The sequence below is a fragment of the Cynocephalus volans genome, chromosome 15, assembly GCF_027409185.1.
Source record: "Cynocephalus volans isolate mCynVol1 chromosome 15, mCynVol1.pri, whole genome shotgun sequence".
NCBI classification, from domain to species: Eukaryota; Metazoa; Chordata; class Mammalia; order Dermoptera; family Cynocephalidae; genus Cynocephalus; species Cynocephalus volans.
This window is the reverse complement of record NC_084474.1, coordinates 42,265,360-42,277,483: the sequence shown is the minus strand read 5'-3', so window position 1 is coordinate 42,277,483 and position 12,124 is coordinate 42,265,360. Positions and strand designations below refer to the sequence as shown.

Sequence of the window (12,124 nt, the reverse complement as noted above, 5' to 3'; positions counted from 1 at the left end):
TTTAAAATGAAATTTTTCTTAAAAGAATCCAAATTCATTACAGACAATAGACATTTTGGAAACTGAAAAAAAATACAAATATGGAAATAAAAATCACCCATAGTCACATCTCCTATCATTAACACTTGCTAGTATGATCATTAGTGAACAATCTTACAAAGTAAATAGCAAGCTAATCAAGAGCAAAATGTGTAGGAGTCATCCATAAGCTTGCATTTGCTTTGCATATAAATGATAGTTAAATGCATAAGAGCTTATTTTATCCAGAGCCCTGATACGTGGGAGATTAGAGCACTTAGTTTGAAACCCTATGTAACCCCTCTAGTCAACTGGATTTGGGCAACTGTGTCAATGGAGGTTAAATGAACAGTCTATATAGGTATGTGTATGTGTGTGTGTGTTTTAAATTATATTTCAGTGGAGAAGAGATTTTAATAGAAGTTGTGTTAGTTAAAATCTTTTTGGTTATAATTATTAGAATCCTACAGAAATTAGCTCAAATTAAAAAAATGGAGGGCATTTATTATAAGAAATTGTTGTATTTCATAGAACCCAAAGGCAGGGTGCATTTGGGCCTCAGAATAAAACTGGCTTGATTGCTCTGAAGCTTCATTAATTCTCTCTCCTTTCTGCTGTTTTCTGAAATTCTTTTTCGCTACAGACTTTTTTTCTCCTTATCCTAAAAAAGTCTTGTGACTTTCCACGGCACTTGGGTTTATAAAGCACGCATATTTTAGATTCAGTTACTGCAGAAGAAACTTAGTTAGGGTGTGTTGTCCAACAATGGCTATGGGGACAAGGTCACAATTAACAAATGTGGCTGTTCCTATTATAAGAATGCAGATGTGGGCAGAGAGGCAGCTCTCAGAAAAGAGGATAAGAAGATAAAATGAAAGTCATTCAATTACAAATTTTTCTGAATTATACTCAGACCATAAACGATCCATTTTTTCTCACTGCTTTGGCTACTTACTTAAATAATTTACAGCTTTATACCTTGTATTATAGTCCTCTAAAAACACATCTGATCCATGAATTCCTAGAGGGCCATGTTCACTATTCTTTGTATATTCTACTACATTTAATAAAGTTTTTATGCTCAATAATATTTTGTTGAATGAGAATGACTATTGAAGAATAATTGTACAGTTTTACCTTGTATTGAATGGAATATTAAGAGGAGTATTCTTACAACTTTTTTTCCTGTTTTAGTGGTATGCAATCTGCCTTAGTGATGTTGGAGATTATGAAGGCATCAAGGTTAAAATTGCAAATGCCTACATTATCAAGGAACATTTTGAGGTATTGATAAATTATTAAAGTTCATGAATTTTGAAAGTCAATATTTTTCTGAAAATATTTGTATTTCATTCATCTATTGCTATATATCAAACAACCTAAGACTGAGTGGCTTAAAACAATGACAATTTGTTATTTCTTACAAAAAAAAAGTGGGTTAACTGAGCACCGTGGTGGGTTAACTGAGCATAGTGGTTCTTCTGCTTTGCCTGGTATAGCTGAGGTCATTTCAACAGCTTCATTCACCTGGGCCCTCAGCTGGGACTGGAATGTCCAAGATGGTCCCTCATGAAAGCTTCTCTCCACTTGTCTTTTTATCACTTAGTGTTGTAGCCCAAGCTTCTTTAAAGCATGGTAGTTGGCTTCCAAGAATGAACGTTCCAAGAGAAAAGTTCCATTGTGTAAACATTTATCAACCTTTTGCTTGCATCATACTTGGTAATATCCTGTCAACCTAAATAAGTCATGTGGCCAAGCCTAGTTTCTGTGGGCAGGGGCTAGTCACACAAACTCTTGAGTACCAGAAAGCATGGTCCAATGTAACAGCAATACAATTGACATCCCACTCCCAGCAGTAATAATTAATGCTGTTTAAAATTATATTGTCTGTGTGTGTAGTGCATGTGTGTTTTAATATCTCCCCCTAAAGTTAATTTACTTATTTATAGTAAGCTTGTCTTTTGGTGCTAAAAATTCTACAGGAATTTTTGTATAAGCTTTCAAATGTACATTTGTAAATATATTAAAATAACAATATTTAGTGTTTACATTAAAAAGATCATTTGTTGGGCCGGCCGTGGCTCACTTGGGAGAGTGTGGTGCTGATAACACCAAGGCCATGGGTTTGGATCCCTATTAGGGATGGCCGGTTAGCTCACCTTGGAGAGTGTGGTGCTGACAACACCAAGTCAAGAGTTAAGATCTCCATACCAGTCATCTTTAAAAAAAAAAAAAAAAGATCATTTGTACTACTACTAGTTTGAATTCCATTATTACATCTAAAGTTGTAAGGAATTATCTTTGGATTGTTATTGAAAGACAAACTAATGGCAGGGAGGATTTTAAAAGAAAGGGTTTGCTTGAAAGTAGCACTTCTCAACCTCTCCTAAGAAAATTAAACCCTAATGCCCCGTGGCATTCATTATGTTTGATGAATTAACTTCTGTCCTATCCATGCATCTAGAATGGTGCTAGCTCTGTGTCATTTGTAGGAGAATGGAGAAAATAGCTACTCATAAAATTTTTGTAGGGCTTAATTTTCAAGAGGAACTCCAAGTGGGAAAGGTTGCTTAGAATATAAGCTGTTTGGGGCCGGCCCGTGGCTCACTCGGGAGAGTGCGGTGCTGATAACACCAAGGCCCCGGGTTCGGATCCCATATAGGGATGGCTGGTTAGCTCACTGGGTGAGCGTGATGCTGACAACACAAAGTCAAGGGTTAAGATCCCCTTACCAGTCATCTTCTAAAAAAAAAAAAAAAAAAAAAAAGAATATAAGTTGTTTTTAAATACTTTAAAATATATTTTGCTATTCACATCACTATATTGAAGGAGAAGAAAAATTAGGTAAGTGCTGATTCTTCCTCATATTATTAAAGCAAGATTTCTTTTTTTTTTTTTGTGACTGTGCGAACCGGTTCAGTGAGCGAACCGGCCATCCCTATATAGGATCCGAACCCGCGGCGGGAGTGCTGCTGCACTCCCAGCGCCGCACTCTCCCTAGTGAGCCACGGGGGGGGGGTCCGGTTTAAAGCAAGATTTCTGCCAAACCATACTTTGTTAGCCTTATTCCATTGTCTCTACTATTACTACTACTAACATTAATCAGTGTTAGTAATAAATTAAGTGCCTGGTATTATTTCATGAAAAGTGAAAATAACGATGGTGGTGATAGTAAATATCATTGTAAGTAAGCGTTTGCTGTTACTTGTTCATTTAATTTTTACAACAACCCTATGAGGTAGGTGCGTCATTTTCTATAAAAGAGAAAACTCAGCCACAGCAAGAATATAGAACTTGCCAAGGTCAAGTTAGAGGTTACTGAGCTGCAATTTGAACCCTGGCAGTCTGGCTTCAGAGCCTATGCTCTTAACTGTTATCAATATTTGAATATATGTATCTCACCAAACTGAAAGTGAAAATGTGAATAGTGAATGTTAAGACTATGAAGTCTTAATTTTTTCAGAAAGAGTTTTTTATTTTTAATAGGATCAACATTAATCAACATTAATCTGTAAGATTTCCTTAGTGGTTTTTCCTTTGGTAAGTACAGATGAGAAAGTTGAAAATCTGCATACAGGAATGGACTTTCTAATATCGTGGACTTATAGTTCTTTTAGGAAAGAATGCATTTTATTCAGTATTCATCTATGTTTTGCCAAAAAAGGACTTCTTTATTTTTTCTTTAATCTAGAAGAAACATTGAGAGGTACAGATTACTGTTTTCAAAGTTAGATTCATTTATATATTTCATGTATTTTCTCATCTCGATAGATCCTGTTATCAGTTTCTGAACTTTATAAAATAGTAACCTTAGTACAAGTCGTTAATAGTGTGTTGAAACAAATTTAATCAGAATCAGGAGGAAGAAAGTTGGTGTTGATTACTGTAGAAGAACTAAAACATGGGGTTGCAGGTTTTTTTTTTTTTTTTTTTTTTAATATGGCTTCTTCAGCAAACAAAATAAAGAACTTATTGGTGTTTAGAAAACAAATATGATTGTTTTTTCTTATTTCTTGTTAGAAAGCAATTGAACTAAACCCTAAAGATGCTACTTCAATTCACCTTATGGGTATTTGGTAAGAAAATTTCTTTACATAAATATATCAGTGGTATTTAGTGTGTTCTTATTTTGTACTATGTATAAATATCTCATTTTGTTGTATAAAAAAGTGCAAAGATATAAAATATTTTAAAATATTTGGCAGAGTTTAGAGTGTTAAATCCATTAACTAGCACTTATACAAGTATTGTTATAACAAACTAAATTTGATTGTGATCTTGTTAAACACTGCTAATCAGGGCATTAAGAAACATGTACTTAAAAGGTCTTAAAACTTTTTGTTAGACCTTGAAATTCCCTCTGTTGGGAAAGACTATTCTTATTTACCATGCTAAGGATTAATCTAACCACAGTAACATAGTAGGATGCCCCAAGAGGGCCTTTGTTTCATCAAAGTGTGTCAAATACAGTCTTGATTTATCTGAGGAACAATCTAATGTGACTTTCAGTATCTTTCTATTTTTATGTGATATTACATCCATTGTAGATTGTTATTTTGCTGGTATGAGGGTACACCAATGTGTTAAATACTTGCTGGTTTAAGAATCTTTTCTGAGACAGGTTGGACCATGCTTTCTTGGGTATAGTCTGAAGAGTTAAATATTTACTGTCATCTAAGAGAGGTAACTATAAACAGTCCTGTATCAAATTATTTTAAATGAGAAGTAAATATCCTTGAGGATAAAGGACATATTAAACACTTACCAAGGATTAATGATAATTGAGGGATAGTAAGTCAGATGATAGTAAGTGAACATGAATGAGATACAGTCTGTGCCTCAAGGAGTTCAGACCATAGTCAAAGATCCAACACTTTTTTTCCTACCTATTTCAGAATGTAAAGATCTTTAGATGGTAATCATTTGCATCACCCCTTAAATTGTTGGTTGCTGTTATTTATGCATATGAGGTTTAGTTTTATCATTTTTCTTGGATAAGTTTTTTAACTTAGTTTTTCTTATGTAAAAAATAGTGTTAATGATCCTATCTCATTTACTTGTTGTAAGGAGCAGATGAGAGGGATAATTATTTAGCCCAGCACCTGGTACAAAGTGAGCACTCAGTGGTAAATGATATATTGTATTATCATTACTAGTACTATTACTTACTATTTATATTTTATCACAAAATACACCCCAACTAATGGATCAATATAAATTAGTCTCTAGATAATTCAGTATGAATATTAACCTACTGGGTATCATATAAAGTACAAATTGTTTAAACGTACAGTAGAGATTCCTTTTGTAATATCTATTTAGCTGCTTAGCACTCTTTAAGAGGAAAAAAAAGGTACAAATTTGAATGTATAATGTTATTTTATTTCTCTGTAGGTGCTATACATTTGCTGAAATGCCTTGGTATCAAAGAAGAATTGCTAAAATGCTGTTTGCAACTCCTCCTAGTTCCACCTATGAGGAGGTAGTATGATGTCCTTTGTTCAGTTAGTACCAATCTCTTAACTACAGCACCATTCTACTGGTTCCACACATATGGAGCTAATTCAGTGAGGGATTTGAGCAAGTTTCTAATGATCTAATTCAACTATTTTATCACAAAGGCTTAATACTTATTTTCCATGACTGGTGGGTGTTTTTTTTTTTTCTTTTAGGTGAGTGGCTGATAATTCTGGTATATTGTTAGCTACAACAGCTCCTGGCTAAAATCTACCTACATTTTCTATGTGAAATCTTTACAAGTTGTAAAGTAGAATAAGAAATACAGCAGCTGTTACCCAGCATGTTTTTAGGTACATTCTACACGGTAGCACAGTCATTTAGGAAAATAAAGCACATGTATGAATTGATAAAAGAACAGTAATTATAACTTTTTATAAAAAAGGGGTATAAAAGGCTCATATTCTCTCATATGTTCAAGGCCTTTTGCTTTTCCTGTTAAAAATAAAATTGGAAAGGAATTTCTGGGTAAACATTTTAGACTCACTCATCACAAAAATTTTATAGTAAGGAAATGGGCAGTTGAAAAAGCTCTCCCAATACTTGCATCATACCAAGGAGCTATTTTGGTTTTTTTTTGTGGTGGGGGGAGGCTATAGTGTAGAATTTGATGTAAAGAATATTTAGTTTTATAATTAAAACACAATTGGGAACTACTTACTATTAGAAAGCATGCTAAGGAGATATCTACTATAACAAATCGGTTATGTTTTTCAGAAATCAAATATCAGTAGATAATGCGTTGTAAAAACAGTAGTTTTAAGTGGGACGAAAAGAATTAGAAAATTTCAGATTCATAACATTGTATGTAGAAATTTCAGTAATAATAGACTTCAAGATTAACTGGTACAACCTCTGTATCACTGAGTAAATTAAGCTTTTGATTCTATCTAGTTTTTACTAGTATCTGCTATTATGATTTACGAAAAAGGTCAAAATAACTGAGTTACACATGATAATATTCTTTCCTTTCTGCACATGATGCTTGTTTGGTACAAGTTCTAAAGAGCAACCAAGTTATTACCAGAAGTGATCCATATATTGTAATCCCAACCTCTGATGATGTAAAAGTGTTACGTTCAGTTTGGCTATGTTAACTCTCATTGTTGAAGAATTGACCATTATTTTAAGATGAATTACTTATATTTACTATAGGAATAGACTTTGGAGAAAATGCTTTTTATATTGAATTTGTTTTAATCTTTTTCATTGTTTGGGCTCTTTCTGTTTTTAACAGGCCTTAGGCTACTTTCACAGGGCAGAACAAGGTAACATATTTTTGATTTTACATATTAATATAGTTACAATTGTATAAAGCTGAATATATAATAGAAATTTAAAAAACAAAGATGTTTATTCTGTTATACTTCTTTTGGCACTAGATATTATAAAGTAGTTTTTACAGTAAGCTATTCTGTTATACTTCTTTTTGGACCAGATATTGTAAAATAATTTTAAAAGTCTTTATTCAGTAAAGATCACCTGAATAAGAAACAGGCCACTACTGAATTTAGAGCTGCAATTCTGTAATGGTCCTTCATTTGATGTAGTTCAACTTTCCCTTTTTAGAGGAGGCTCTGACAGGTTTACTGTGGGTTTCAAGATCACACAGTTAATTAGAGGTATTTAAATGGGAGCTCTGGTTTTAAACCAGGCTAATTTTTGTTCTGTTGCAGGCATTGTCTTTTGTGAAGAAGAGTTTCTTGTTGTTCTTGTTTTGAAAAAATGACTAGCCCTACAAAACTGTCACCAGTCCATCCTAAATTTACCCTTTTTAACACTAATAACACTGAGGGAAGGGACATAGCGTATGTTATCAAATACACCATAAAAGCCACTACAAATATATTTTTATAAAATTTAATCAGAAGAAAATTTAAAAGACATAGTGTTTGTTAAATTTGAGATCCTACACATATAGACTTATTGAAATACTAACATGATGGCAAAGCAATTTTTGTCTTTTTGGTGGCTGGCTGGTACAGGGATCCAAACCCTTCAACTCTAAGCAAGTTAGTTAACTGGCCAGCCCAGCAAACTTAATTTTTTTAAAAAACATATTTTCTAAAGAGTTGTGTCTGAATGTTGAATATCTCTGTAATTCATAAATTCTACTTTATTATTACTCATTATCCTCTCATGATCATACTATTTTACATATCATAAATATGAATCTAGGAATGAAATTTTCTCGAAGAGATTTAAAAGTGTAATTAAAAAGTAAAAATCAGACCTTAGAGCCTTAAGAGTTGGGGATGTTGAGTAAAACATGGTTCAGCCCTCACAGAGCTAAGTTGATCCTTGGTAAATAACTCCAGTCGGGGCTGAGCCCGTGGCGCACTCGGGAGGGTGCGGCTCTGGGAGCGCAGCGACGCTCCAGCCGCGGGTTCGGATCCTATATAGGAATGGCCGGTGCACTCACTGGCTGAGTGCCAGTCACGAAAAAGACAAAAACAAACAAACAAAAAATAACTCCAGTCGTCCTCCAGGTTTTACTTTAGAGGTCACTACATAGGCTTCCTTTCCTCATGCCCAAATCTGGTTCAGAAGCTCATCCTATACTCTTAGTATGTTTTATTTCTCCCATAATAGCCCTTATCACTTCATACTATGAATATTTGTTTATGTGTCTAAAACTGTAAATTCAGGAAGATGGGGACTTTGTCTTTCTGGCTCATAATTGCATCCTCATTGCCTAGCACAACACTTGGCATATTTGCTGAATGAGTAAACAGATGAATGGATGAGTGAATGAATGAATAAATCAATATACTTAACCCCAAGAAACCTAACTATATCAACATGGCATCACATAAATATGTTCAAATAAAAGAAGTAAAACAATTTGGGGTTAGGAGAAAATGGAGTTAATCTTAAATTTTACATAGGAAAAAGTATTCTTTGAATATAGAGGATCCTAGATTGTTAGGAGGAAACTGTGTCAAGAATTAATGAAGTTAGTGAGATAGTTCCAGGCTTTCATTCATACGTTTTTTATTCATGCTTTTCCCTTAGTCAGGAATGTTCTCAACTTTTTCTGTTAAAATTTTATTCATCCTCCAAGTCAGTCCAAGTGTAATCTCAGAGGTAGTTGCTTCTTTCTTTGCTTTCTCATAGAACTTTAAAGTTTGTACATCTGGTAAAGCATTCCTTTCATTCTTATATTACATTTAGTTGGGTTCATGTTTCTCTTTTCATTATAAATTCCAAAAGAACAGAGACTTTGTTTCATCCTCTCTTGATGCTTAAGTATAGCTGACATACAGTAAATGTTGACCAAATGTATAGTATATATCATCATGATTTCATTCACTCATTCAGCAAATGTATTTTGAGTGTGTTATGTTCCAGACACTGTTCTGGGCACTTGGAGTACAGTATGGAAGAAAAGAGATTAAAAAGAAAATCACTGTCCTTATAGCTTACATTGCATCAGGAGCCTCAGCTTCTCATCTATAAAATGGAGATACCTACTTTATAAAATTGTTATAAAAATGTTTGTTAATATAGGGCCTAGCACATAGTAGCTATTCAATAATTGGTAATTGTTTAAGATATGAACAGTTGGACAAAAGAATTTCATATAGCTTAATCACTTATTGATCACACAAATTTATTATTGGAATTTCGACCAAAAAATTAAACCTGTAAAAATAAAAGTACCACTGTTTCATCTGAGATAAATTTGTTTTTCTTTCTTACGTACAGTGGATCCAAACTTCTACAGCAAAAACTTGCTTCTTTTAGGAAAGACATACTTAAAACTACACAACAAAAAGCTTGCAGCTTTCTGGCTAATGAGAGCCAAGGACTATCCAGCACACACAGAGGAAGATAAACAGGTAAAAACATCTCCAATAAAGTAAGGCAGACAGGGCCGAGCCCATGGCGCACTCGGGAGAGTGCCGAGCTGGGAGCACGGCGACGCTCCCGCCGTGGGTTCGGATCCTATATAGGAATGGCCAGTGCACTCACTGGCTGAGTGCCAGTCATGAAAAAGACAAAAATAAATAAATAAATAAATAAAGTAAGGCAGACAGAATTTCATTGAGGCACTGTTAAATAAATGTGAATCAAGAGTTTCTTTAGAAGGGTTATTGTCTAAATGCTTATTGCTGAAAACAGTAGTATCTATTTCAAATGTAAATTCATTGACATTTACATTAATTTCTGTATAGGAAATGTTTTGTTACTTTCACCAAATAGATGTTATGAATTGCTTGCTGCAATACAGAGTTATTCCTGTGTGACATAGATAGCAGATCAAATAAGATTTCTAAAACATAGAAGTCAAGGGATATGTACTAAAGTGGAAGAGTTCTACAAGAGTCTCATCTGGTTAAGACATTTCATTCTTACAATGTCTATCCTGATTTTTGGCAACTCTTAGAAACCACAGTCCACTTTATAAACTTAAATTTCACAAGTTAATCTCTAAGCTGTAATGTTTATTTATAACATGTTTTTTTACATTTTAGATACAGACAGAAGCTGCTCAGTTGCTTACAGGTTTCAGTGACAAGAATTAAGGACTTTTCAGAGAAGAATACATGAAATATCTAATAAACATTGTTTTCATTGAATTATAAAGATAATACATTAATCATAACTGTTTTATGGCTGTTTCTTCAGTTCTTTTTGATGTTGTGACCATTTAACAGAGTAAGTATATAAAATTTTAGGTTTCTTCACAAATAACAAGGTAAAAGAAATAACTGCCATAGTTCAGTTGATAGTGCGTAATGTTGAAAACACCAAGGTCAAGGGTTCAGTCCCTGTATCAGCCAACCGCAAAAAAAAAAAAAGAAATAATTGGCTTATTGCCACAAGAGTGGTAGAGATAAATCTCCATGACTCAGGTGGAGAGATTATTTTGCATCTGGGACACCAGCAATACAAAATGGTATGAGATTTCTAAGGACTGATCACATCAGTATGGGAGATCAAGAAAAGAAAGCTTTATGGAAGTGAGGGAATATGGAGAAGTGGATTTTCAAGTTGGATTGATTCAAAGTTAAGATCCTGCAGAGAAGGTGCAGTGAAAGTTAGGTGGTCAGTATGTTGAGGGTTCTTGGTATAAAATAGTTAAATAATGTATCTTAGAGACAACCTGCATAAGGAAAGAACTCAAGTCAGGAGAGGGCTGAAAATGGAGTGGTTTCCTTTTTTAAATGTGGTGTATTCTCACAATTTAAGAGTGAAATGGAAATTAAGGTGTCTTAAATAGGGAGAACAGTACTTCATACCTGAGGCTGGAATGCCAGCACTAAGATTTTGTAAGAAGGACTATCTTAAATGCCACTGAGATAAATCTGAGACTATGTGTAAGTGGATTTTTTCCAAAGGACTTGGGAATTGTGGAGTGAACTGTATGGGCATATGCTGTTTGTTTTATCATGGAAATCTCCAAACAAAAAGGGAAATTGAAAGTAGTGAACTGTGTATACCCATCTCTCAGATTCAACAATTATTAATCTTTTGCTATATTTTATTTATATATGTATATCTATTCATATATGTGTATTTCTAAACCTTTGAGATTAACTGCAGACATCATAATATCTCACCCCTAAATATTTCAGCATGCATCCCTTAACTTTCCATTATCACAACTGGGAAGTTAATTCTCTAACATCATCTAATATCCAGCCATATTCAAATTTCCTCCAGTGCCCCAAAATGTCTTATACTTTTTAAAGCCAAGGAACCATTGCATTTGATTTGCTGCTTAGTTTCTTTCAATTTAGAACAGTTCCCTGTCTTTTTCTCCTCACAACGTTGCCTTCTTGAAGAGGTCAGTCAGTTGAGTTGTCTTATAGACTGTCCTTCATTCCTGACTGACCTAGTTGACCACACTTTGAGAACCACTGTTCCATCTTATTTTATTTTCAGGGACATCAAGTAATTATATGTATATTAGATCCAATCTTCTTTACCTTTTATATTTATCACTTTCTCTCTGATTTTTAACCTTTTATTTTCTTGATTCTTTACATTTCAATCTTCCATGTCCTTTATTTACTTTTGGTTATATGTATTCTTCCTTAGACACTTTATAATTATTTTTATTTCTGAGATATTTTTATCTTTTTCTTCAATTTTTTTTTCATGATTTTAGTCTGCCATTTCACATCTTCATTGTTGTTTGTCCAAGTCTGAGTTTTTGAATTTCTACTTTAGGTTTTTTCCATATCTGTACTTACTTATTTAATTCATATTAGCATATTGTGTTAAAGAATTTTATGGGTTTTTTTTTTCTCATTTTCAATTTTCCCTTTAGAGTAACTTTAAGTCTTTTTTTCCCCCCACGGGTGTAATTTTTTTGTGTTGAGTTCCCAGCAATACCAGGTAATCAAATGGGAGGAGGTGAGGGGTTTAGGTTAGTTCAGGAATACCCTCTGCTAAGTTGATTTTGTGAAATGAGGTATTGTTCAGTCATAATGCCTTTATGGAGGGGAGAGTCTGTCATCGGATACCATATAGGACTTTTTAAAAAGATTTTTACTTTGCAATAATTCTAGGTTCACAATGAGTTGCAAAAAATAGTAAAGAAGTCCTGTGTGCCCTTCTCCCAGTTTACCCCAGTGGT

At 33.8% G+C, this 12,124-nt stretch overlaps 1 protein-coding gene across 3 annotated transcripts in view; it reads left to right on the top strand.

The window, feature by feature from the left end:
• RMDN1 (regulator of microtubule dynamics 1) overlaps positions 1 to 10,144 on the top strand; it is a 33,650-nt gene extending 23,506 nt beyond the window's left edge. For 2 of the 3 annotated variants that reach the window (XM_063079726.1, XM_063079729.1), the window contains exons 5-10: positions 1,213 to 1,302; positions 4,039 to 4,094; positions 5,413 to 5,500; positions 6,773 to 6,803; positions 9,244 to 9,377; positions 10,014 to 10,144. In XM_063079726.1, coding sequence (XP_062935796.1) covers positions 1,213 to 1,302; positions 4,039 to 4,094; positions 5,413 to 5,500; positions 6,773 to 6,803; positions 9,244 to 9,377; positions 10,014 to 10,064 — 450 coding nt within the window. In that variant the 3' untranslated portion in view covers positions 10,065 to 10,144. The remainder of the gene's footprint in view (positions 1 to 1,212; positions 1,303 to 4,038; positions 4,095 to 5,412; positions 5,501 to 6,772; positions 6,804 to 9,243; positions 9,378 to 10,013) is intronic. The other variant, XM_063079728.1, reaches the window with a different exon arrangement.
• Positions 10,145 to 12,124: the final 1,980 nt, after the last annotated feature.